The sequence below is a fragment of the Eimeria maxima genome, genomic scaffold, assembly GCF_000499605.1.
Source record: "Eimeria maxima Weybridge genomic scaffold, Emw_scaff117, whole genome shotgun sequence".
NCBI classification, from domain to species: Eukaryota; Apicomplexa; class Conoidasida; order Eucoccidiorida; family Eimeriidae; genus Eimeria; species Eimeria maxima.
Window position 1 is genome coordinate 11,064 of NW_013564188.1, and position 24,999 is coordinate 36,062.

Genomic DNA, 24,999 nt, shown 5'->3' on the forward strand with positions numbered 1-24,999 from the left:
ACACTGGGAGGAACAGAATTCAGCAAATTGTTCGCCCTACAATCCATCAAACGATAACTGAGCGTGGAGTGCAACTGCAGACATCGACGCTCATTCGTTCAGACTCTCTGGTTCGTGTATGGCGCTGTTTGTATACGATCAACGCATTTATTTCCCAACAAGTACACAAACAAAGGTCAATTCTGAAAAAGACCACAATCTAGTTTGAAAAATCGAACGCATTTCAGCTTGCGTCTGAGACGCCTGACCTGCCCTGCCTTGGGGGTTACTGGCAGGTGGTCCGCCAACTACAACAGCTGGGCGCTGTGAATAAAAAACTAGCGACGCAGTTGAACACTGTACGGCTCTGCCTTGCGGAAGAAACCTCGAGGCACAGATAATTCGCGAGACGTGCCTCCGCAACTGCGTACCGCGATATCTACTGGTGCTACACGCATTTGGCGGAACCAGCCACCCTAGCTCAAGTACGCTGAGGGATAGCATGACTACTTTCCGAAGCGCGCAGCGGCCTGCTCGAAAGGGAACCGACAGGGTCCTCTACGATCCAGTTGGGTGGGCGAGAAAGAGCCGCTGGAGGAACGGGACCAGAGACTCCGATGGCCTCCCACATACTCTCCCGACGGAGACCAAGCGATCGCAAGAGCAAGTGAATGTCTTGCATAGTAATGCTTTTCACAACCCGTTCAAGCTCCGAAAAGTATGAAGGGGTTTTACGAGGAACCTGAACAGATGCAACTGTCAAAAGAGCTTACCTAAAACAAGCTGCTAGAGTTTAGTGTAGAGTTTGGAAAGGAAATAATGCCTACAAATCGTAGCTCTCAGCAGGATATGTGAACACCGGCAATGGCAAAGCTTGGAAAGGAAATAATTCGTACACAATTGTAGTTCCCAGAAGGAGATGTGAACACCGGCACTGTGATTGGCAAAGTGACGCGTCCGTTATACGGTTTGGCGCAAGCTGTACCCATTTCCTGTTAATTCTAGGTGTCAACTTACATCGGCTAGTTGTAGGCCTCCCAGGAGGTCGAGCCAGTAGCGTGCGTATTTGCGGTCATGCAGGTGACGGCTGAGTACCTGTTGTTTTGCGCCATCAAGCTGTGACTGTAACAGAGGTCGAATGCTCGTGAGCTGTTGAAGCGCCAGATGCGTAGCCTCTAGGACGCGTTCTGCCTCTTCCGGCTGTGTGTGGACCGTAATAATGAAGATGCCGCCCCACAAAATGTCAAAGGACATGACATCAAAAGCTGCCTCGTATGTTAGCCGCTGCTCCTCTCGCAAAATTGAGAAAAGGCGCTTGGTAACAAGCTCTTGCAGAATCCACAAGGCCACTCGGGGGAAGGCTGGGTGCTTTCGGTGCTCGCTGCCTGCCGCGTGCTGCCTCATTTCGGCTATTCTACCCTCCATTTGATCGGCAACCGAGTCATCCTTCCGCTGTAGGGCTTCCATTTCGTCCCATATCCACGACCCGTTTGGGTTCCTGCCCCACCGATTACACGCGAAGCCTCCTATGTGGACCACAGCACGTGCCTCGCTGTCCCTCACGTAGGCATGTAGCCGCCTTCCCCAAACCTTCGTCCAATGGCCTGCCGAAAGCGCCTCCTTCGTATCTGGCGATAAACTCCATTCCTGAGCCACCGCGCTCGTAGAACGTTCTTGGAGGTGGTGGTAGGGAGACTGCAGCAATCTTTGTACGCCTGATACAGAGGGAAGCCCCTTCGGCGATCCCACCCTGTTGATGTTAGCAGGCCCAATCGTACCCAAGTACCTCGCTGCTAATCTGGCGACATGTGCGGAGTCAACGTCACCTACGACCGTAATTTCAATTTCTCCCCGGTCCAGCTGCCGCTTGATGTGGGAACGGATTTGCTCCTCCACAAACGGCAACTCCAGACGTGCAGTCACCGCTGGCTTCAGCGAGTCAAAGCGCGGATCATTCCCGGTCATGCTGAGAATTAGCTCCCCCAGGGAGTAGCCCTGTAAATATCCGCATTGTTGTAGTATGGGCTTTTTATGCCACACTCACATTCACGGCACTCCTTATTCAACTATTCCGAGACTCTCTTCGAGTAGCCTTCAGTGGTAAGAACAAATCAAAGATGGGGAGCTAGCTTACCACCAGATCTCGAGTGTATGCATGGTAATCCATGAGGGCGCGTTGCTTCGCTCGGCGAAACGCAGATTCTTCAAAACGAAAGGCATTGAAAATCAGGTGAAGAAGTTGCATAGCACTTTCCAGCGTTGATGCTCTCAGAGGGTGGCCAGTTTTGTCAGAGTCAGCATCGCGGGCCGCAAAGGCCGGCACGCTGATGTCAATGGCAAAAAACTCGTCCAAGCACTCAATGCTGACTCCTGTAAGCGCAGGGAAAGTAAAGCCCAAGAGGCTAAAGAGCGCTCAAACTACTAAAAGCACGCCATCAACACGAGAAACCACATCCAAACGTAACGCAGCCGAAAACTGGAACACAGCAACGGGCAGCAGCATGCCTTGTACAGGATGGGGCAGATTGAAAACACAAACTCGGCTCCAGCTGCAGTGCAGATGAATCCACATTCCCTCCGTGAGCAAAGAACGGAAAGACACACTAATGCGCATTTCAACTAACACACTGCCTCCTACTAGTGCCAGCACGACATTCGCGTGCATATGTCCTGGGCATCGTGCGGGCTGCACCGAACGTAACACCGCCACATGCTGGGCATCCACCGGAGATGGCTCACCGATCAACCTCTCCTGACAGAAAGCTTCAATTTGTTGGCGAGTGAAGGGGCCCACTGCACCCCCTTCCATCATTGTCATCGCCCCCACCACCATTGCGGCGCTGTGTTGCCTCAAGTCCTCGACCTCTCTACTTTGGGGGACACTCTTTGCGATATCCACCTTGGAGCCCAGCCGGCCGCCTGGAGACAAGTGACACCATCTGTAAAGTCTTTTCTTAAAAAACGAAGAAGATGTAAATTAAAGTGAAGACTAACATTCAGTTTCGGCTGCCCTGCTGAGTTGTGCTACTGTCCGATTTTCTGCTGGAGATACCAGGTATCAACACGCGAATCAGTGCAGACCCGCGCTCCTCGGCCAATGGCTTCACATTGACTTTCACGCCGTTTGCAAATTGTAAGGTCTGCGCGTTCGGCCCTGCCTCCGTCAGCATCTGGGTTGCTGGGGAGCTTTCCGCCGCTCGGCGTCGTAAGGCCGCCAACTCCTCACTTGTTAACAAGTACTTCGGGGTCTGTTCACCAGGGCAAATAACACAACTGTATTGTAGGGCCCAGCAAAAAGCAATTCCGTGAGAGGTCAAAGTAAAACTTCTGCACGTGCGCTGAGCTTTGCCTTCCTACGCAGCGCTCACTTCAACTCCCTCTCTCTTTGATGGGACAGCACGGGTCATGGCGTCGCAGATTTCTCCAAGGATAAATTCCTGCGGGATTGCAAGCCTTGCTTGGTTATCTTCGCCGTCTTTCTGTCCATCTGAGTTCTTCAAGGTGGGGGAGCATTCCACGTTGGAAATCCCCGTATCCATCTGCTCCATTTCGATGTGGCCCTGCAGCTGTGTTGAAGGAAAGCGCTTTCTTTGGGGCGGGCAGCTGTTGCCTTTGTTGCGGGGACCTCCTGACTGAACGAGGAACGCACAGACGGCGTCAGGCCCGCTGTACTTTCCGTCGTTCTCGATGGTTCCGTGCATCCACTTGAGCATGACCCGCGCCTCTTCGTTTACTAGGGTGAGCAGCTGCCTCATCTTCTCCGAGCCGAGGGCGTCTGTCCCTCCCCCTCCCCTTGCATCGCCTGCGTTAGACGAGGAGCCCAGTTCACCCCTGGCTAGTTGCAAGGCAAGACCCCGTTCGTCCTCAAGGTGCACTACGCGATGACCGCAAGCGGTGCTGTCCATGAGCAGCCGTAGCATGTCTGCTGACGACAGCAGCTGCATGTGCATGCGGTCGAGGTTAACCTTGTACGAGTCAACCAAACTTGCCAACTCCGCTTCGCTCAAGCCATGCGTCGCCATTTGGCGTACCTGAACACATGTCCACCCAGCAATTCAAACCAGACAAAATCGAATACCTGCCTTCAAGTAGCACATATATCTCTGCAGTGTCATGATTCAGCAGTGTCAGGATTCAGCTGCCAGACATTGCCGAAAACATCCCAACTTTCTGTGTATCTTATTAGGACAGCTAGGCCTCCTGGAATGCAACTAACGCCTCCGTGGAGTGGGCACTTCACGCAGCTGAGGACGTGAAGTTTTACGTTGCGGGGCAGGTGGAGGAGGCAGACCGCTCACCTCTTCAACGGCGACGCGTACAGCATCTCGCCAGCGCTTTTGTTCAGCCTCCGCCTCCACACTGACAATGCGGCAACCTTCCTTGACGGACTCCGTGTCGGTAACCTCTACCCGCATCCACGTGTCATCCTCTCGGCGACACCGCTCTGTAAGTCTTACGGCAAGGGCTTGCAGGGCAAGCTTGCGCGCCAGGAGCCGGAAGAAATCGGCCTGCGTGTGCATGGCGGCTATAGGAAGCTTACGGAGGAAGATTAAGGAGAAGTGCTGCAGTAGCGGGTGCTGCCACACATGCAGCCGCGACTTCAACACACTATCAAGAGACGTGGGAGAAGTAGCACTTCGGTCTATCTTCTTCCCGACAGAGCCCGGAGAACCTTCAGGGTTCTCTACAGCATCTACAGTCATGTTTTCCCCAATCCAGGCGTGCGCCAAAGGAGGGAAGAAGACAGAACTGCACAAGCCACCTCAGCAACCCACAAGAAGGCCAATCGCTCCGCTACCGGTTCAACCAATACTATGCAGCACTACAAGGTGGCAGCAGCAGCAAACAGGGAGCGAGTAAGTACGCCAGCTTGCGAGCCCCCGTGAAATCAGGGTGCAGTGGGGGAAGAGAAGTCGTATGGTCAGCACAGGAGGAGAGAAAAGCGTGTAGTGTAAAGCTTCCTACTCTTTCTTAACAGTCTTCTGAAGCCACAGATCGCGAACTGTTTGCCACTCCTCTTCGCCTGCCTTGTCCCCCTGAACAGGCCCGAGGATGTCGTCTACATACCGGAGAGTCGCATGTGCAGCCACATCTCCAACAATGTACAGCGTGGCGTTTTCTGGACGGTAGAATCGAGCGAAAAACTTGCGCACCTCCTCAATGTTCCAACTGCGCAGGAGCCCCATGTCCCCGATGGGGAAACGGCAAGGAAGGCTGGTGTCGCTATGCAGCTTGGATAACTGCGCCTGTTCCTTTCTGTAGAAAATTGTGTTCACTAAGGAGGATTCCGAAAGCACTGCAGCCTTCTCCTTGAGAAGTCTCTCGGCGGTGAACTGGGTGGGGGCCTTGAGATGCATTGACACAAGTAAACAGTCCACAGAAGCACAGCTGCCGCTTGATACGGTTTTTCACACAGGCGAGGGCTCTCGACAGTGGGGAGCCTAGTGTTTCCGAAGCACAGTTGTAATGGCTCGTCAACTGAACTACAGGGCCGGGAAGTAGTACCGTGAAGACTTCTCGCATCATCTCGAGCGCTGCCCTGAGTCTGCGAACTGCAGTGTGTTGCTCCTCTCCTCTTCCAGCCTTCTGACCGTCCGAGCCGCTTCCTTCACCGCCTCGCCAGCTCACAAAGTATACGGTGTGATGGAAATCCGTGAAAGCGTTGGCCTCGCCCTGCAGTGCCACGACTTCTCCCCGTCTTCGGTTTCCCATAAAGACCAGATGTTCGCAAAGATGCGCCATGCCCCGCTCATTGTCTGCTTCCGCTGTGCTACCTGCATGCATCTCCAAGTGCACCTCTAAGCTGCCTTCTGGATGCGCATGCGGCAAGACGAACACCTCCAAGCCAGAATCCAGCACTCGCCGCTGCAGGTAGGGATGACGTGGCAGAGGCGTCGTCGGCAGCCGGAAAGTGGAGGAATTTCCTACATCCTCAAGGGACCACTTAGTTCCCTGAAGCTTCCCCTCAGGGGAATTCGAAGCGAGCAACCGACTCCCCCTTCTGTCTACTGAACCCGAGGAGAGCAGTCGCCTTCGCCCTTCAATCCTGTAGCATCCGCCGCCCGGAGGAGGCAACGGAAAGGCCGGGGCGCCCCGCGGTGCAGTGAGGGATGACGCAAACCTGACCTTCTGCACGCACAGACTCGCACAGGTCCCACCCTAATTTCTACACCCACCTGTTGAACGCCCTACATCCAATAGACAAGCTACAGCTGAAAGGTCATGCATGGCCCGACATAGGGTCAGCAGGGCCCTACGTCGGGCCTGCTGTTTCCTCCTCCCCAGCTGCTGCCCCAGCTGTTCAATAGCTGCTTGCAGCAGACACCTTCCCAAGACACGGCACAACACAGGCACGCATCCAACAGTATTTTTACAAAGAATGAAAAAGTAGGTGAAAGGACACAAAGGCGATGAACCGATAAATTTCAAAAACACGCAAGTTCGTTCGGGTTGACGCAAGTCTCAGCGCTCCCCAAAAGTCTATCAAAGCATTTGCCCAGTCCTTCAAACTGGTTATCTTAGTCGCCAAGCTCCTGCCGTCGGTTTCCGCCCGCTATCCACTACCAAACCCCTCCCATACAAAAGAACCTATAATGCCGGAGCGCAAAAGCAGCTCGCTGCTCCTCCTGTAAGTGCTGCTGCTCCCCGCTCCCAAGTCTTCCGCATTACAATGAGGCTACACAGAACCAGCATTTGGCCTGATAGCGCACTGCGCCATCATAGCATATCTAGAACTGCCTCCTCTGACAGCCCATCCACCAATATCCTTCTTGAAGCAGCAGTCATCCGGGGAATGGGCAGCGAGACACAATCCCTCTACAATAATGCATCGAGCCGCATCATTCCGTGATATGCATCAGCCCGCCCAGCTCCCGGACAACCTCCCGCTCTGCAATACGTATGTCTCCTGTGCGGAATGTGGACTTTGCATGGCCGTGATAGAGACAGTCAAAAGAATTTAGACTAGAAACAAGGCTCAGTAAAGCTATTGCTGCCTTTGCAGTCCTCCGCCATCCACTTGGCCGCATCCTTAGCGTAGTACGTCGCGATTGCATCAGCTCCAGCCCTCCGGAAACCTTTCAGCGTTTCTAGAACGGTGGCTTTCTCATCAATCCAACCCTTCTCCGAAGCTGCCTTAATCATCGCATACTCCCCAGACACCTGGTAAGCAGCGAGGGGAACGTTCGTCTTCTGGCGGACACGACGCAGTACGTCAAGGTAAGGCGTCCCAGGTTTTACCATAAGCATGTCGGCCCCCTCCTGGACATCTGCACCCACCAACAACAAATTGCAACCGCCATAAGGCTTCCTCAACGTAACCATCTGGCATGTAACTGGTAAAAACAGCAATGCACCTCTCCTGCCCAGAGAACCAAAAGAGCCAAAACACGAAAACTCCTACAAGGGCCACATACCCAGCTCAGCCTCGCGTTCGGCCTCCAAGGCATTGGAGATGTCCATCTGGTAGGTTTTCTTATCCACACCCCCTTGGATTTTGGACCCCACAGCATCCCTGAACGGCCCGTAGAGCGAAGAGGCGTATTTGCACGCGTATGATAAGATCGATGTGTCCACGCATCCCTCCATGTCCAACGCTTCACGAATTGCCGTCACCCGCCCATCCATCATCTCGCTTGGGCAAACCATATCCGCTCCCGCCCGCGCCAAATTGACGGACTGCACCACAACATCTCCCTCAGAAACATCAAATGGCTCTCCCGGAGATCACGAAACATACTGTCTCGCGTTACAAAGAACACAACGTCCACTGACGCGTGCTGCTCATTTGATCGAGGTTGGTGACAAGCCGCAACAATGTAGACCACGCATGCTGGGTTGTTCTCGAGGAACCCTGAAGCGACGAAATATGGACAGCACTTAATCACAAGGAAGCGAGGGCCAACCGAGCACAAACGACGAGGCAGCAGTGAAACTAACTTGTTTGCATATCTGGTACACCGTCATGTCATTAAGCACATCTCCAGTCTCCTCGTCGACGACACCATCATGGCCCGAAGTGGTGTAGGGATCGAGCGCAACGTCGGCCAGCACCAAAGCATCTGGGAAGGCGTCTTTGACTGCCATGATAATGCGAGGCATGAGACCGTCTGGATTGCTGCTTTCCTCCCCTGCAAACGAAACACACCCCAAATGGACCCATCAACGGTACCTCCTGCTCCTCCAGAAGCAGGCCACCTGCGCTGCAATTGCAGTATGACACAAACACGCGTGCTTCCCCTAAGTCCCAGCCCTTTGACCAAGGTACAGCTCCGCCTACCCATGGGACTCTTGAGGTCACTGTCCACCTTAGGGAACAGCATAAAAGCGTTCACACCGTAGCGGCGGGCCTCCTCTACTTCCTTTAGCACGTCTGCAGGACTCAGCCGCCGGTGCCCTGGCATCGAAGGGATTGGTTCGCTGCGCTCCTGTAAGAGGCGCAAAAAGTCCGCAACGCACGCACAATCTGCTCCAGAATACCTGTGAGTTGTGGCAGGGCATGTAAGCCAGATACTTGGTGTCAAGGAGGGACAAGCCATTGCCCAGGCCCTTTGACGAAAACCAAACGCTCACCTCGTCGTGCACGAAAAGCGGATATATCAAGCTGGAAGGCTTCACGAGGCTCTCTTGCACGAGCCGACGAGTGGCGTGATTCTTGCGGTTGCGGCGAGGGCGAGACTGAATAGGCAACCAGACCTCCCCGTAGTTATTGTTCTCTAGGGGTCCTCTTGGTGCGATTGGGTCGTAGTCCTCATCGGCATAACCCGCATCATCCTCAGTATCGTCGTCATCATCACCGTCGTCTAAATCATCATCCAGCTCCTCGTCCCCCTCGTCGTCATCGTCTTCCTCGTCATCTTCCTCCCCTTCTAGCCCCTCCAATATATCGCTCCCAACTGGAAGTGCCGGCTGCTTGGGCTCGGAGAGCCTTTTGCCCCTGAGGCCACCCCCTGCCGCACCGCCTCGCGCGCCTCCTCGAAGGCCACCACCCGCAACCCCTTCGTTGAAGGCCTTCCTCATAGAGGCCAGCGCCCGTCCAATGCGGTCTGAAGTCCCTCCTGCAGAGGCAGGCTCTCTCAGCATGGGCTGCTGCACAGCAGAGGAGCAGCAGCGCACACCAGCGGAGACCTTCAAGCTGCGTTCCGCATATCCCCACCCGCAATTAAAGTACAGCATATCCACATTGCATGCATGCAGCACGCCGTAGGAGAACAACGCGCCGAAACCAAACAGCTTGAAAGGCGTAACATGACCGGAGCACTCCCCGACAGTTCCTGTTTCTTCCAGCTGCACCGAAGACAAGCTGGTATGCAACTCTTCACGCCCTGCACAGGCCTCTCAGCAGTACGTTGCGTCGCTTCTGCAGCTGATTTTCGTTGCCATCCTCCGCAGCGCTGTTCTACTCTGTCTCTGTGTTGCGGCCTTCCTGCCGAGTGCCGGTCCTTGGCCCTCTCTATTCACGATCAGCTCCCTTAAGGTGGCGTTAAATTCAGAGTTTTGTCTATACCCCACAAAGACACGAAATATCCTCACGGCATGCCGGGTGACAGCAGCAATGGCAACAGGAAGGAATGGGCAATGCATACCGCATACCCCGCTGCATATTTCCGAGTGCTGCTGAATGCGCACCGCTTTTTCATAACAGAAAGAAACACCTAGCGCGGTACCCTGCCCCCGTGAATGTAAGAGGCACATATAGATTCGGACACTCCAGAGGCAGACATACCTCTGCAATCATTGTCAGACCATTCCTAAAGTGTCCGCCTGCAGGCCGCCTTTACGCAGATCGCCCACCGCCGTTCATGCATGCGGCCCGGAAGCAACGCCGAAGCGAGGCAGCTGACAGAAATTGGGAGAGGGACGATTCCGTACGCCCAGCATCTACTTCGCTTAATCTAACGACCAGCGCCGCGCACACGGTATCCGGGCCCCAGGTTGGCAGCCTTCACATGGGGGTAGTGTAACACGACAGCGGCCATGCTCAGACAAATGGCCATCATCACAAGGCATAAATGCACAAAAGTCGCGCACCACAGAGTACAGGACACACAGACAAACCCTAGACGCAAATAACAGCCTCACGGGGCCCGCATCAGGGCCAGACACCCCGCCGCGACTCCGCGAAGTTTCTTACTTTGGCGCCTGACGAAGCCACACGAAGCCGGCGGTGTGGTAAGGCAGGAGAGGTCGGCCTGTTATCTCCTTCGACTGCTGCACTCTGTACCTGCCACGCAGCAACGCAACACTGCATTAGCACAGGGTTCATGAGACACGCTCGGTTACCAAAATGCGGACTTTCCTCAGCTGGTATGCTTCAAGATGGAGACCAAATTCCTGAGGCAATGATTATGCATGCTTGAATGCACTGGGAGTACCTGCTGGGAATTGTTGGGAGACACCCCGATACCTCCAATGAAGGCTAGGGGGCCGAAGGCAAGGGCAGGCATATGCTCCTTGGTTGCTGAAGTACACCCCGGACCAGGGGATAGATGGGTGCATTGAGGAGACCCTGACCGCGTAATAATTGCAGATGATTCCCCAAAAAGACTAAACAAGGCCGCGAAAGCGGCAGCTCGGAAACCTGGGACCATCTTCTGGGATGGTGAATCAATTGCGCACTCTATCTTCCCTTGCTTTCCCTTGTCAATGATGTTCTTGCTGTTGTAGAGAGCAAGAGAAGAACGCCTAGGCGCCCAACTGTTGCAGAACAGGACAACGCCGAGGACTACAATGCGATGGCTGCACACCCCAAGTCACACAAAAGCGACTTCATACGAAAAGCACAGGGAGGCGCAGCGCGTCACAGTGGAGAGTGTTGGCTGGTGCAGGTTTTTAGATTGGACGTGTCTGTACGCATGCCCAATTGCTGGGTTTGTTGTTTGGTTTGCGACAGCAACTGTGCACAGATATGCGTAAGTGGGGGGCTGAGGTGGCAAGACCCCTTAATAGTATCCCGCTGGTAGGGATAAACGGGAGGCCCATAAACAGCAAAACTCAACGATAAACCGCTCTACGCCTACTTTTCTGCATCAGGGTTTGAACAGATTTACGGTAGAGACGCCGGGGCTGGTTGAGCCTCCCCCCAGAATCCCGTTGTGACCTCTCTTCCCCACAGCTGCGCGATGCAGCAGCACACACCCAGGGGACAGAAAAAAAAAAACAAGGATGCTTCTTTTGTCTCCGTGAACTGGTAACTGTCTTAGGGCTGAGTACAGCCACGATGTTATTGCCTGAAAAGCCCCCTTGCCCAAGGCCTGGTTTGTGGGGCCGCCTCGGATTGCATGCGCGTCCTGCGTAAGGAGTTGTGTCTTCCACTGAAAAAGCGAGGATATTCGTTTAGTTCGCAAAAGTAACCCTGGGAAGCGCAATTAACACAGAACGCTGCACAAATGAAGAGGGAGGCAGCACACCGGCCGCCCTCCCCAGCCTCCCTCGATGCCTCGGAGGAGAAAGCGGCTGCAGAAGAGGGGCCTTAGTATCGCAGCTGGGACAAGCATCAAATAGCACGAATGTAGATAGGGAGGAAAACGGATCACGTCACAAGCAGAGCAGGGAAGGGTGGCAATACCGCGCCCACCACGCCCATACACGAGTGGCCCATCAGTCTGGCTGCAGAGGATCTGAAGCACTTTGTCTTAATTTGGGGCTAGCTGATGAGTCCATCTAACTAGAGTGAAAGTGCGTATATTCACGAAACGGCCGTGCACTTCACGGCAGATGGCAGTGCCAAACAGGCTACAGCTCTTTCGTGACACAAGGCGTAATATCTGAGGGTGTTTCGGGTGAAGTCCAAGGAGAAGGCACAAGGGGCTGAAAATGCAGTCGAGGCGTCTCCACAAACGGCACTTAGTTGTAGTGGAGTAGGCTTGGAATTACATTCACACTGGCGGTTCACCGCTGAGAATTGGGGACGTCGTTGGCTTCCGGAACGAAGTGCCGCATATTCTTCGGACAGTTCTGAAGCTGCCGCAGGTTGTAATGATAAGATAGGAACGTGCACAATTGACACCTGAGGCCGAGCGGCACGTAATAGCTTTTGATGCCATTTCTTGTGCCTGAACTTGTCTTCCGTGGGGAGGTTCTGTGCAAGTTCCACAAACTGGGGGCCATTCCTAATGAATAGTATAAGGATGTCCTCTCTTCCTTAATCTCCTAGTTATTACATTATATCTAAGGCCCGAAACACCTGTTCCACCACAAGGCCTACATTTTTCACAGCCACGTCACAGTTTGCACTGCCCTAGTCTCTAACACCCTCATGCAGTGTAACGTTGAAGAAAGGAAAGATAAGAGGGATTAACCTGAACTGACGAACCAGCGCAAATAATTCAGCAATACTTAGAGCTAAAAGTAGTTATCCCAGAGAGAAGTAAGTGGCGAAACTCCAGTACAGCCGAACCAGTACTGCTCACGTGAGACTATCAACAGAGTTATCTTTCCAGTCTGCGGGAGGTAAGTTTACACCCAGCTGGTCGAGGAATTTAAACCGTCATCAGCTCGAATGCGAGACTGAAACTACGCGGTCTTCTGTAGGTGTTATGAGCTACTGAAAAAAATCGAAAGGACACAGCGCCGTCTCTGGCTGCCTTTCGGATGCGCCTGATGCAGAGGAAGGCCTCCGGTTGCTTGTGGGCCACTACAAGCCTCATCTCTCACCAGCAACGGCTCGTTTGTGTTGCCTCACACATCCCACCATGTACCATATTCGAATTACATTGCAAAATCGAAAGCTGACGGACACCCAAGAAATCAAATTTGGGAGCGTCATTCTACTGAGAAGCCTGCACTGGCGGCAGGAAACAAATAGCTTTGCTTCAAACCGACGGCAAACCACTAAAGAGGTTGAACTAAACACAAGCAGGGAGGGGGGCTTTGACAACAAGCTGTCCAGATACCTCTGTTACTGCACGGCGGTTTGGAAGGTCTGGTGTTATCTACACAAGCCGTGTTCGAGAGCATAAACAGCTCCTTGTCTGGTCCCTCAAAAGAAGCAGCACATAAGCCATCCTGCGATGCACTGTGTACGGGCCCATTCTCTTCTGGATCATCCCCTGAGAATACAAGGGCCGAGTTAGGGGGAATTGCTCTGATATTAAAGATGCTCTCCGACAGACTTTCGGGAATGGCGACAGTGCCAGCAGGTGGCGACGATTCAAATGCTGCTTGCCCTATGCACCTCTTTATAGTTCCAATTGAGCATGTACCTCGGCAGACGGCCACTGTGGGTAACACATGCTCTAACTTTCGTCTTAAAGGGGATCCGGCATCTTTCCCTCTAGAGTTAGAGAATGTTCCTTCTTGACCCTGTTGCTGATTTTGCGGGATATAGGGGCCCTTGCAAGTTAACGTCTCCTGTCCTCTTTCAGTCTGTGATGGCCAGCCCCGTAGTATGTTTACTGCGTCTGGCTGCGTTTTACCTGAAGGTAAAATGCACTGAGACACCTAACGAGATGCCATGAAACCAATGACTTGAATGAGGCAAATCCCTCGGTGGCGCCCCTGAAAACGTACCTTTTGTGCTGCGGACCAGAGCCTCATCCGCACAAAGGTGCCCCTGGTGGCCCTTTGAGTAGACTGATTGGGTGCATTGAGCCGGTACAGGGACACGATTCGATTGTTGCACGCCTCCTCGTAGTATTGTGGAGCCTTCCGTGGATTTGTCTTCCAAATGGCTGTGTTTGCCACAAGAAAGCAGCGAAGGTGATTCGTTTGCCATGGTTGGCTCTTGTTGAGTCAGAATGGAGGTTGCTGTCCTGTAGTACGGCGCTTTGCAAGAAGGATTATCCGGCTCCAGAGGTTTGGCTGCCAATGTTTCAGCAAGTTTACTTAGTTTTTCCACTCGTTCTGCCCACACTGGAGGGAAATACGAGGCACAGACAGAAACCAGAAAAGGATGCAAGGAAAGTCTTGCTTGTTCGCTCGGAATTCAGTTGCTTGCTCGTTCGGAATTCAGTGCAAAAAAATTCACAGGGTAAGCATGCCTGGTTCTTCCTCAGAGAGCCCTTCTCCGTCACTGTCATAAATTTGTCTGTTTTTCTCAATCACTTGGCGCAGAAAATTACGGGCCAGCGAGTGCTGTTCTTTCATTTCTGGGGTGTTCTGCAATGACAGCAAGCAACTCATTATCACGGCCCATGTACGCTTTCAAATGCAGGAGCAAAAACGCCTGATATGCGCCAAGTCACGTTCCCTGCCTGAAACAACAGTGTGTCGCTAAGCCCTCTATTGTAGGTACATTATGTCGCCTAGGATACAAATGGACCACTGTGCTTTTCTTTACGGACCAAGTATTTGGCTCACGAGACGCTTCAGCAAAAGAAAAGGAGCATGACTCACACCGCTACTGTAGTAGAAAAACTTCGGTATAGGGCCGTCCTTTCCGAAGTAATTAACCTGCCATAAAAAGCGAAAAAAGAAGGGTGAAGAGAATTTGCTTCCATGCCGATCCCTCAGACAGCTGTTTTGCTTTCGAACGTATGCAACCCACTTTCCAGGCATTGTGATAAATATACATTCCTCGCACACCACTGTGGGGTCTTTTCCCCGTTTTTCGGCTCTTTCGCTTCTTAAGCTTGGCCTTGAGCACGGGTAGGACACTGAGCTCCGCGAATGCGTCGGCACAGCTCTCTTGATGCTGTTCGCGCGCGAGTTGGTCTCCAGCTGGTTCTCCACTTGTGGCATGCGCAGCTTCCGGTAGGCTCAAGCTAGTTTTTAGCGGCAAAAGTAGACTGTATGCAGTGGCACAATAGGCATTGTGTTCGCCCACGTACGGCGAGCCTGTGCGTGCCTGCAATCCAGACATTCTCTGAATTTGAGCTTGAATCGATGCTTTTGGCTCGAGCTGGGGATGGGGACGGTGCTGCTGTCGATTAGCACACACTCCAGCCCCCCACGTTAGTGGGTGATATTGGGCTAGGAGTTTCCTGGGCGAGTGGTTTTCTTGGTGCGTGTTCTGCCTGTCAGCAGGGCTTTGTTCAATCTGTACTACAGGGCTACACGTTGGTCCAGCTTCAAACGGTGGGTATGCATACAACCATCCCGTATAAAGGGGGACGGTTTCTGTAGTGTTGCTTGTTGGGAATGTGGATACCATCAGTCGTCCGACAGCTACCCGGGTTTCGTCGTCTGTCGGCAGTCGGGCTGTGCGCAACACGAAATCCCTCGACCACTCGCACATCATTCTCGCCCGTTCAAATCCGTACAGCTGAAACGAAACAGCTCATAAAAACACGGCCTGGTAGTTAGACGCCTCAGAACCTACATAACCGAAGAAAAAACTACCTGGCACTTCATTCACTGGGTCCTACTCCAGCTCTCCACGACGCCGGAAACAGGCCAGCCCAGACCCTATCGTGGTCAGTTTCTGCCGCAACAAGGACGCCTAGCACTTGGGCTCATTTCCAATAAAAGGCAGCGGCACCTACCTTGCAAGAAAAAGATCGCTGTCTTTTGCAGCCATCTACTAGCAGCTCTGATCGCCATGCCATTTTGGTGGGGTGAAAGTACATCTTAGCTGCCACATGCTCTCCCTGATTGAATATACTCAGTCGAGGCCGCGTTCCTCGTGGCGTCCAAGTGCCAGGCCTTCCGTACACAGCCGTCATAGTCTCCAGCCCCTTTTCGTGCGCGCGTCCCCCAGGTTGTGTAGTTGCTGCTGCACGCATCTGCTGTGGTTCGTGCTTAGATGCGCAGGAACTCTCCAGGCCAGCCGGTGATATTCTTGTCTGCCCCAATTTGTTTTTCTTTGGGGGTCCTGCAGACGAAGCCTCATAATCAGTGTGCATCTTTTCAGTACTCACTGCAAGGTACGGTCTTTTGTTATCCGATGGATCTGCTAGCTCTGAAGTTAGCAGCTTGTCCTTTAATGGCGCCATTCTCAATGAAGGCAGAGTGGAGGCAAATTCGTTTGGTGGTGTCCACGAAACAGCCTCGGGAACCCTGCATACTCCCATTGAGGCCCCCATGTGTGGGGCAAGCCCGAGCACCTCCTCATTCCGGTGGGTACTGAGGATGGCCAAACGTACTCGCGATCTACTGCCGCTAGGAGAGTTTTGTGGATGATTTGGAACACCATGCCTCTCGTTGGGCCCTGCCAATTTTGGATAACCACTGTTTCCACTGGGGACTGCTGTGCAGCTTAAGCACTTCGATTCCACTAAGCAGGGAATGCCTTCCCTAATTTGCTCGACCACACTGTTTGCATTAAGGTAGGCAGGAGATATGGAAATCGGTTGTATTTCTTCGGAGTCAACGGAGTCTTTCATGGCCGCAGACTGCCCGTAGAACGGAGCTTCCACGGGAAGGCAAAAGGGTCCTCTTGGCATTTTCTCCTGACGCAATGATATATGGTCCTCGTAAAATACCTGCGGGAAGCCCCAGATTGCCTTGATATCCTTCCTGCTTAACGTTGGACTACGAGCTTCGTGTATCTTGGGTTAAGAGATGCTTCACACGTTGTGTGCAAGAGGCGAACCTGCGTAAGAGGAAAGTCAGTTATATCATGAAGATAATCATTCCAACACCGGAATTCACATGGACTGTGTTGACGCTAAAATTTGCACAGTTTACAAGAAAGGCGGAACCCAGTGCTCTCCTCACGTTCCCCAAAATACTTTGGTATTAAGAACTCGGCGGCCCGTAAATGTCTGCTCGAAAGACCCCTATGGCTGTTTATAGCATTTCCCTCGGACTCTCCACAGACGAGGGACTGCATTTAATGGCCGAATTGAAGGAGAAGAGTCCTCTCAACGCGTATATTCCAGGTGAGGCAGTGTGGTTACCTCCGTGGAGGTCACCGCCAGCAGTGGTGTTCCGGATAACAGGGAGAGTGGAAGCACGGGCTGTCAGGAGTACAAAAAGTCAATATATTTCCGGTACCGTAAACAGTTAACAAATTTTTGTCAAGGCGCCTTTTTCTGGTAGTGCCGCTTCCTGACGAGGCCGACACATCCAGTGGGATGGTCTACTGTGGGGCCAGCAGTCAACGTCAATGGTATATCAAGGCAAGCTGCTGGCGAAATAAACAAATAACAGTTAAATGAGTTAGACGCCGCTTCTACTTCAATATATATCAGGGAAAAGACCACTTTGCTAGTAATTTGTGGGTCGGGATATCTGTATACGGGATGTCGAAGCCAAGCTGTTGGCTGTGTGCGAGTGCTAAATAGGTTGAAGGGCGCAGCAGGTGCCCCCCTATAATCACGGGGATAAAAACCTAGTGTTCTACCAATGTCAGCTAGAGAAACTAGGACGATGTTGAGCTCGAAATTCCACGCCGGAGGCCACCTCCGCTGACTGCGTCTTCGCTGGTCGGCAGCGGCCGACCGCCGCACACCGCTGCTCCAATGCAGCCTCGCACAATCAAAACCAAGTACCCAAATACGTGCCCATGCTTGAGCAACTATTCAGAATGCGTTTTATTAGCAGAACAGCTGCAAAATTTCAAAATTTCTATTTACTTCCGGCACCTACACCAATGCACGAGGCAGCAATCACCCCCCAAACTGAACGTGTCCTCGTCAACCTCATGCACAGCGCTGCACGAAGCCAAGCATATGGGTCTCGTACGGCTCCCTTTTCCAATCTTAACAATGTAGAAATGAAAACCTCTTTTAAAATTAGTAGAGCAGAACCTCTCGGTCCTGGCGAATATGTCGTTGAGGCTCCGTCTCTCCCGTCAGGAATACTACTAGGCCAAATCATACAAACAACGGGCGTGAACGAGCTTGGCGACGTAGCAGCTCACAGGTGCTCACATGCACAGCTCTGCCTAGAAGAGCCGAATGAAGCATTCATTGACGCGGTTGAAATCATTAATGCAGTAGGTATATAGTGAGCACGTGCATACGGAAGTAAATAGGTGCCCACCAAAAGACCCAACACGAGTCCGTTCGACTATAAAAAGCCAATCCTGGGAACAGTGCAGGAATTCCCTCCTGTAGTTACTCTAACGAGACCCGAGTACTAGCGTCGTGGCAAGCCAGTTGATGCAGCGAACAAGCCAAAATGATGCAAGACAATTCCAGCATCAACGAGGCAAGCATCCCACATTTGGTATGCTGCCCTAAGCATCCAGATAATAAGGAACATGCGCGATTGGTCAGATCCTCCTAAGCAGCACTGAGGTCACCACCTGACCCTCAACTCCGCCAAACTTGAACGACCGATGTGGCAATAAGCCAATCCGCTCAAAGAGGGGCCCTTCCGGCGCCGATTTGCTCCCATTATCTACTCCATCAGTCTCCCCTAACGAGTCCACAGGTTCTGAGATTCTGCAGTCTGCAGACTCTAGCGGCTCCGACGATGCTGCAGCGGCTGCTTGGTGGGAGGCTTCAGAGTGAACCGTGTTTTCCCTCCGAGAATTTTTTGAGGGCGCCTGCTGCTGCTTCTGCTGTTGCTGTTGCTCAGGTGCACCTATCTTCGCACAAAATAAAGAATCCAGGTCCTCGATGGTGCAGTTGCAAGAAGTTAAAAACAAAATACTGTACTGTGGCATAAGCCTGTGCATGCACTGCACGTACAGCTCAGGGGTGCGCATGAGCCAGAAGACGTCAAAGGTTCCTTTGTCGAACACAACAGGAAATGGTGGCAATCTTGTTGCTGGTTTACATGAGCACGGGGACGAACCGCCCCTGTCATTTCTACCGCTCTCTTCCCCACTATCTGCAGGGACGTTGGGGGAGCTTAGTGCCCTGCTGCAGCAGCAAATGCACGGATAGTCTCTGTCCTCCCGATCGTCCCCTCTTTTGTCGGCTCTCAGATGTCTCAAATCTGCCTGTCTCAGACATATGTGGGCAAAGCCATAGCTGCTTGTCCTACCGGCCTTCTCACAAAGGTTCGAACGGGCCAGCTGAATAGCAGAGTGCGAATAGTCAACGCCCGCCAACCGTTGAAAGCCACAACGACGGAGACGCGCCAAGAACTGACCGCCGCCGCATCCTACGTCCAGGATGGGAAGCCTTTTAAACTCCTGTGAGATTAAAGGCCCTTCGCCCTTGCACCAGTGACATGTGTCTCCCCTGCATACTCCAGCTCCTAAAGAGCCCGTGTTGCAGAGTGCATGCACTCGGCGGAAATAAGGCTTCAGGGGATGGTTGTGAGGCGTTTTTAAGGTGTTTAAGAGCCAGCTAAGTATTTTGCCGCACTCCGGCCCAAACCACTCGTCCCCATCTATTGAGGAACTGTCACTAGAACAGTCACTGGTCCCGCTGCTGCTGCACCTACTGCTCCTCCTGGCTTCCATTTGCCTTTTTCCAATTGTCCGTTCGTGCTTCTTTGTGGCTTGGTAAGCCTTCCTTGCGGCAGCATTGTGCAAGTCTCGCTGATACAGTTCTTCCCAAGTTGAGTGGAATGCGTGCGGCGAAAATTGTTTGGCTGCTGCTGTCTCTCCTTCAGACATGTCACCGCTGCGCTGCTCCTCTGCGCCCATCTCTCCCTCCACTTTGGCGAGCTTATCGTCTGGCATCCTTTGTGGATTTGTCGATATCAAGGTTCGATTCGTCAGGCGTATCGACAGCTGACGCAGCACAAATACGGATTCGCATCGAAATGAAACCTATCCGTTCTAAAATGCAGTTCAAGAAAATAAAATAAATTGTTGCTGTGGTTCTGCCACTCCCGCTATTCTTATGCGATGTTCTCGGGTAATTCTCCGGGTTGTGTGGGGGGGCCCCTTACCGTGGGCCCCTGCAGGCTTGTTGCACTAGCCCCTCTAAATTTCTCTGTGGTGGGCACATAATGGAAATATTCCTAATTTCAGATTATGCATGGATTACGTTGTAACTTATTAGGGCACTTTTGGCTAAGGGTTGGTTGTTTTCTTCGGATTTGTCTCCCCGAAATGGAAGGGATGCTGATCCCAACCCGTCGTCAGCGGCTATCTGCCAGTCTTTTTACACGAAGGACCGGCAGATTGCATCTTTATTATCGAGAGTGATGCAAATGTCCTCCAGATGATTTTGTCCGCAAGGGGACTAAATGCCTGTTAATGACTGCGCTGCGCGTATTTGCTATGTGGGTAAATTAGGGTGTCACTGTGCTTGTTTTCCCTGTGAAGGACACTAGCAAGTTATTTGCTAGTGTCGAGCTTATTTGCGTGTAGCTGGGCAATATATATACACATGTACGTATATTTTTGGACCGCTGTTGCAGGCAGGGGACGCATCTCCCTTCCAGATGAAAATTGCCCGACACAAGAAGCCAGGCATTTCGTTCAGAAGTTGGTGTACAGAGCAAAGCGCTGCAGCAGGTGCAGCAGGTGGCATTTTGTACTTGCAGACAAGTGAAACAACAAAAGTGGTGACGCTCCCCCCAATTTTATCGAAGTCTTGATCATTTGCCACTGCATATGCTAAGTCCTGCTAGAAAACGGAAGAGTTATAGATCCTGTAGCTGAAATAATGATTGTACGCGCACACTACAGTCTTTCTTCATGCGTGCGACGGCACCAGCATACCCTCCACTTTGCGTTACTCCTCTCCACCTTCCACTAGGTGAGATGAATACACTGCTCAACTCTGTGCACTTATCCGCACTTAAGCAAAAGACATGAGAAATTCCTGGGGATGTGTGAGGTCGTCTCTCTTTGAGCATCTTCGGAAAGTTTTCGCCGCTATATTTGTGCCCATACGGAAAAGTGCAAGGGCCTAACTATCCCTCGCACCACCGCCATGATGTGTTGTGCTCATCTGGACCCGTGAGCGCGCTGCCACAGTGCATTGTCTATAAATATGCAAGAGGTCGGACAATATCCAGTTCAATGTGCCATGAGAAGCTTATTTCAGGACTTCAGTACTTTCCTATCTAGCGTGGGTAGGTGGTGCTAGACTCATGGAGGCACTGGACACTGCGCCTCCTCCCCTGCCCAGAGCTCGTGCAAAGCGGCTGGGGTAGCTGGATATTTGGCGCAACGAGTGTACATACGGGACGCAGGTTCTCAGATACATTGAAGTTGCAGTGTATTTAACAATCGAAGGGAAAACTTGCTCTCACCAGTGGCTTTGCTTGGGGTGCAGTCGGGAGACATCTCACATTTTTTCCCAAGCACCATCATTTGGCGTTCGTTTTGAGGCCTCTCTTTTACTATGAAAAGGAAAACCAAGAAAACACTGTTAAACAGGCTGTAACTGGCAGACAGCCAGATAGCGACCGCCCCCCCATACAGCGCAACAGATTGCTTTCCTTGCCCCGTCTCCATTTTGCCTGTTTTTTCCCTAAGAGGTATTTCTTCCTTGGTGACCTATTTGCCATTTCCGCGTCATAGAGGCAGTCTTACTTACTGAATTGATGGCATACTAGAAATGTCTCCTAAGGTGAACTCTACAGGTGTCTTTTGGGTTGTCTATTGAACTGCTCTCCCCCCCTGTTGGCGCGCACAGTATTATTGGCCAGCCATACACATTCTCAGCTCCTGCACCATAAAGGGATGGCGGCCAACTGAGGGGGGAGTTGTGCTTCTATTCAGAAGCCACAGGCACATTCCCCTAGCAACTGCAACAAAAGTTGTGGCTTACGAGGGGGATACCTGCCACATTCTGTTTTTCGTTTCTTTGTTTCACTTCAAAATCTTTTTTGAAGGCATGTGGACATGTTGGAGTATTCCCAGAATCCGATGTGCATGGAGCAGCAGAGTCCAGAAAGCAACACTTTCTGCTAACCCGCATGGTTTTCGGTGGGGCAGATGGTTCAGGACCACAGAGAACTTGCCGATGCACCCTTTGTAGTTAAGACCTCTGGGGTCAGGAAAACAGCAGACTCACGCATCAGCAGGCTGTCCGCTGCAGCTTGCTCCAGCTTTCCCTTGACGACCGCCTGCACTAATTTCTCCGAAAGCGTGCACCCCTGCTGAAGTTGCTCATTTGATGTGCTCAACAAGGTTGCACTAATCTATTTGAGTTGCTCCAAAGTAGCCAACGCAACATTTGCGTGCATTCCGCGAGCACCAGTTCAGAGTCAGGGCCCTTATAGCATACTCCCTGCTCCCTTATAGCATACTCCCTGCTCTTACGCTCTCACACCCGCATGCAGATGCATGTTGCTCTGACAGACGTCACAAGTTCAGTTACGCCTTTGATACCTCAACTCAGGAAACGGCGGCTGCCCACAGCTGCTTCTCCTGCTGCTGCGGGCATGATGCAGCGGCTGAGGAGGGACAATAGCGGAAATGCGGTGAAAATTCGTGGAAATGGACTCACCTAGCGGGCTAAGCCAGCCGCACCAAAACAGCAAGCAACATGTGGTACAGTGAATAACCACGTGCCAAGACCGAGATGGCTGAATCGTGAAAACTGCTTTGAGTGAGCGTGTCGAGCTACGGTTTGCATACTCCATATGCGGGATGCGGAACTGCCCTGCAGCACCAGTTCCAGCCCTTGCTGCCCGAAAACAAGGCTAATTTGAATTGACTTTGCCTTATGACTCAAAGAAGCCGTTTATGGGGCACATATTGGGGCCGATAATAACAGTGGAAAATACCAGAGATGGCGCCTCTGAGCCAAACCGCCACCGAGAAGCAACAATAACAGAAACTAGGATTCAATGAAGGTTTTCAGATGTGTTGAAAGCATATATTGACGGTCTTGTTTGCAGAACAACTAATGTGAAGACCTCGGCATACACACTTCCGTATGGGCCTCCGTCCTTCCCCTGGTAGCCCATTGGGATGCACTCGCTCTCCTGTATGTACGACACCTCTGCATTCCTTCGCAGACGACGTACAACGTTCATTTGTATATATTTAACAACTCTTGGCGCACATCCCGTCTTTTTAAATGAAACAGTGTACAGACAGACCTACAAACCGGAGGGACAGCCCCCCCTCCAGCTTCCAGTTTTCCGCTCTTGCGCCACATCCTCAAATTAAATTCTTTTCCTCGACGAAATTCATTTTCTGTGGTCATCTGCTCTTCATCTAGCCCAGCATAGTCTACGGATGCGTGAATGTGCGGTGGCCCACGGAGCAGCGCCTCTCGGAGCGTCTGTCTGTAGCTGTGCTTTCATTCTGCGTTAACCTCAGCAGGCAATCTCTTACTGACTCCCAGGGCTCCTTAGGCTCATTTTCCCGTTTAATAACTTCTTGCAAAGGAGGCGGATGAGTAAGGACTAGTAGGGGAGGAGGAGCTGTAGCGGCGCACACACGCCGCCTGTATAGTTGTTTTGTTTCGTCTACCCGTCTGAAGTTTATCAGCATTAGCAATAGTTCTACAAGTATAGTGGCGACAACGGCGCCTCGACCCACAGGTGTGCATGCATGCGGATCCATGGAGTCCTCATCTTCGTCTAACACGCCACCGCCGACGCAGCAACAGCAGCAGGAACAGCAGCAGCAAGCAACCCTCCCATGTGTGCCGCTGCCGGTTTCTCACGGAAGGGTGCGCTTTGATCGGCGGATGCTTTTGGTGTACGGGCTGTTGCTCTTAGACGTAGTGGTGATCGGTATTACGTCGTTGCAGCACGTGTGGCAGCCGGCCAATCTCATAGACAAGGTCCTCCAGAACCACAGCACCCCAGTTCATGGTGAAGGAGAGCATAGACATCTCTCGCCTCAGCTGCAACTTCCAGTGGCTGTAAAGCGGGAGCTAGGAATGTCTTGCTGCTGCGGCTGGTTGGCCGTAGCTGTAATGGGTATACTCTCATTGCTTGTCTCATACACGCCCTCCTCTGTAGTTGGCGGCAGGCAAGCCCCGTCCTCTACCGCAGTGGAGGGCCGTAAGACGCAGAACTCTGCCACAGTAACACGGAGAGGCCGCAGTTCAGCTACCCATGCGGATGGATATGCTGGATGCAGGGCGTGTGCACGCACAGCCGACGAAGTGGAGCTGCAAATCAAGCTGAAGTATCTTCTGGTGGCGATAGCCTCCTTCTGTGTTTTCTTCGCACTCAATCTCATCGTACAGATTCACGGGCGATTTCAGCAGAGCAAAGTGACTGTCGCAGCCCTCAAGACGTTCAGTTCAGAAGGCAACACAGGGGCTCCACCGATTCGTCCAGCTGATCTCTACGGTGAATCCTACAGGGAGTTTAAGGGCTTTTCCCTGCAGGGAGAAGGGAGTCTGAGGGGAGAGGAGGCGTTCAGCAACCCCTCTGGAGCCCAGCAGAATGCATCTTCGAGCGCTGCATTGTTTGGTCAAGGCGAGGAGGGGCCAGTACAGCATCAGTCTCCGCCTTACTTATACTGGCGCGATTTCTCCTTCTGGATCGAACTTAGCAGGGAATGCTTCCTAGATGGAGAAATTCAACTCTCCAGCTTGTGGGTGCTCCTGCATGCAACGGCACTGGTTGGCGGCCGAGGCATCATCCAGTCGCGTGCTATTGTTCACGTTGCTGCCGACTGACGCCAGGCTGATAGCAACAAACAGCAGGGCAGCTACTCGTATCAGGACTGCCAGGACGGGAAGATTGTCTCTCTAACATAAACACGCATCCATGCATACATACGTACACACAGGCACACCAGTGCTCTGTTGATGCTAGAGGCATCAGCAGAGTATCACACAGATGCATGCATGCGGAGCACTCCGTTGCTTATCCTTAGCAGGTAGCACGGCTTGCATGCTATAAGGCCGCGCAGAAAGGGAGGTCGTGCAGAATTGGCGCAAAGACTCCTTAAAGAACACGCAAACAACGCCGCCTACGTTCTGGACTCAGCCCTGGTAACTTTTGAACGCATGGAAGTCGACTCAAGAGGCTTCTATCTGTGTATCCAGTGGCTATTAGGAACTAGAGCTGTGCTTGATGCACATGCTTGCTTACCTGCTAACTTGCCTCTCCAACCACCCATAGTTGCTCCGCCTATGGTGGTACTGTCCCAGGAGTGCAAGTTGCAGCGGATCATGCACTGTGCATGAGCAGCTGAACCCGAGCCCATATGAACAATCTAGGAGTTGCACACAACGAACAGATGCACCCCTGGCTGTCTGCAGCATATTATCTCGACTCCAGGGAGGCGCGGTGTTTGCAACTGTTCCCATTTGGGCTCTTGACGGAGTAGCGCGTGTTCACAGTAATCACGCTATCTGATGGTCG

At 52.4% G+C, this 24,999-nt stretch overlaps 4 protein-coding genes across 4 annotated transcripts; 1 reads left to right on the plus strand and 3 right to left on the minus strand.

The window, feature by feature from the left end:
* Positions 1-460: 460 nt before the first annotated feature.
* On the minus strand, positions 461-11,578 carry EMWEY_00014880 (M16 family peptidase, putative; the record flags this gene model as incomplete). Its single annotated transcript, XM_013479485.1, has 19 exons — positions 461-721; positions 997-1,974; positions 2,114-2,349; positions 2,719-2,898; positions 3,032-3,227; positions 3,348-4,010; positions 4,278-4,728; positions 4,945-5,324; positions 5,485-6,108; positions 6,237-6,304; positions 6,951-7,247; positions 7,395-7,656; positions 7,918-8,108; positions 8,258-8,405; positions 8,551-9,264; positions 10,112-10,201; positions 10,353-10,716; positions 11,028-11,092; positions 11,546-11,578. 19 exons carry the CDS (start codon positions 11,576-11,578, stop codon positions 461-463), a joined length of 6,201 nt encoding a protein of 2,066 aa, XP_013334939.1.
* A 2,363-nt stretch (positions 11,579-13,941) lies between these two features.
* EMWEY_00014890 (hypothetical protein, conserved) lies at positions 13,942-16,301 on the minus strand (the record flags this gene model as incomplete). Its single annotated transcript, XM_013479486.1, has 4 exons — positions 13,942-14,076; positions 14,278-14,370; positions 15,068-15,181; positions 15,402-16,301. The coding sequence occupies 4 exons, from the start codon at positions 16,299-16,301 to the stop codon at positions 13,942-13,944; spliced, it is 1,242 nt and encodes a 413-aa protein (XP_013334940.1).
* A 1,775-nt stretch (positions 16,302-18,076) lies between these two features.
* Positions 18,077-19,441, minus strand: EMWEY_00014900 (hypothetical protein, conserved; the record flags this gene model as incomplete). The annotated part of the gene is made up of 1 exon (XM_013479487.1): positions 18,077-19,441. One exon carries the CDS (start codon positions 19,439-19,441, stop codon positions 18,077-18,079), a length of 1,365 nt encoding a protein of 454 aa, XP_013334941.1.
* Positions 19,442-23,234: 3,793 nt separating this feature from the next.
* EMWEY_00014910 (hypothetical protein, conserved) lies at positions 23,235-24,308 on the plus strand (the record flags this gene model as incomplete). Its single annotated transcript, XM_013479488.1, has 2 exons — positions 23,235-23,598; positions 23,779-24,308. 2 exons carry the CDS (start codon positions 23,235-23,237, stop codon positions 24,306-24,308), a joined length of 894 nt encoding a protein of 297 aa, XP_013334942.1.
* Between the last annotated feature and the right edge of the window lie 691 nt (positions 24,309-24,999).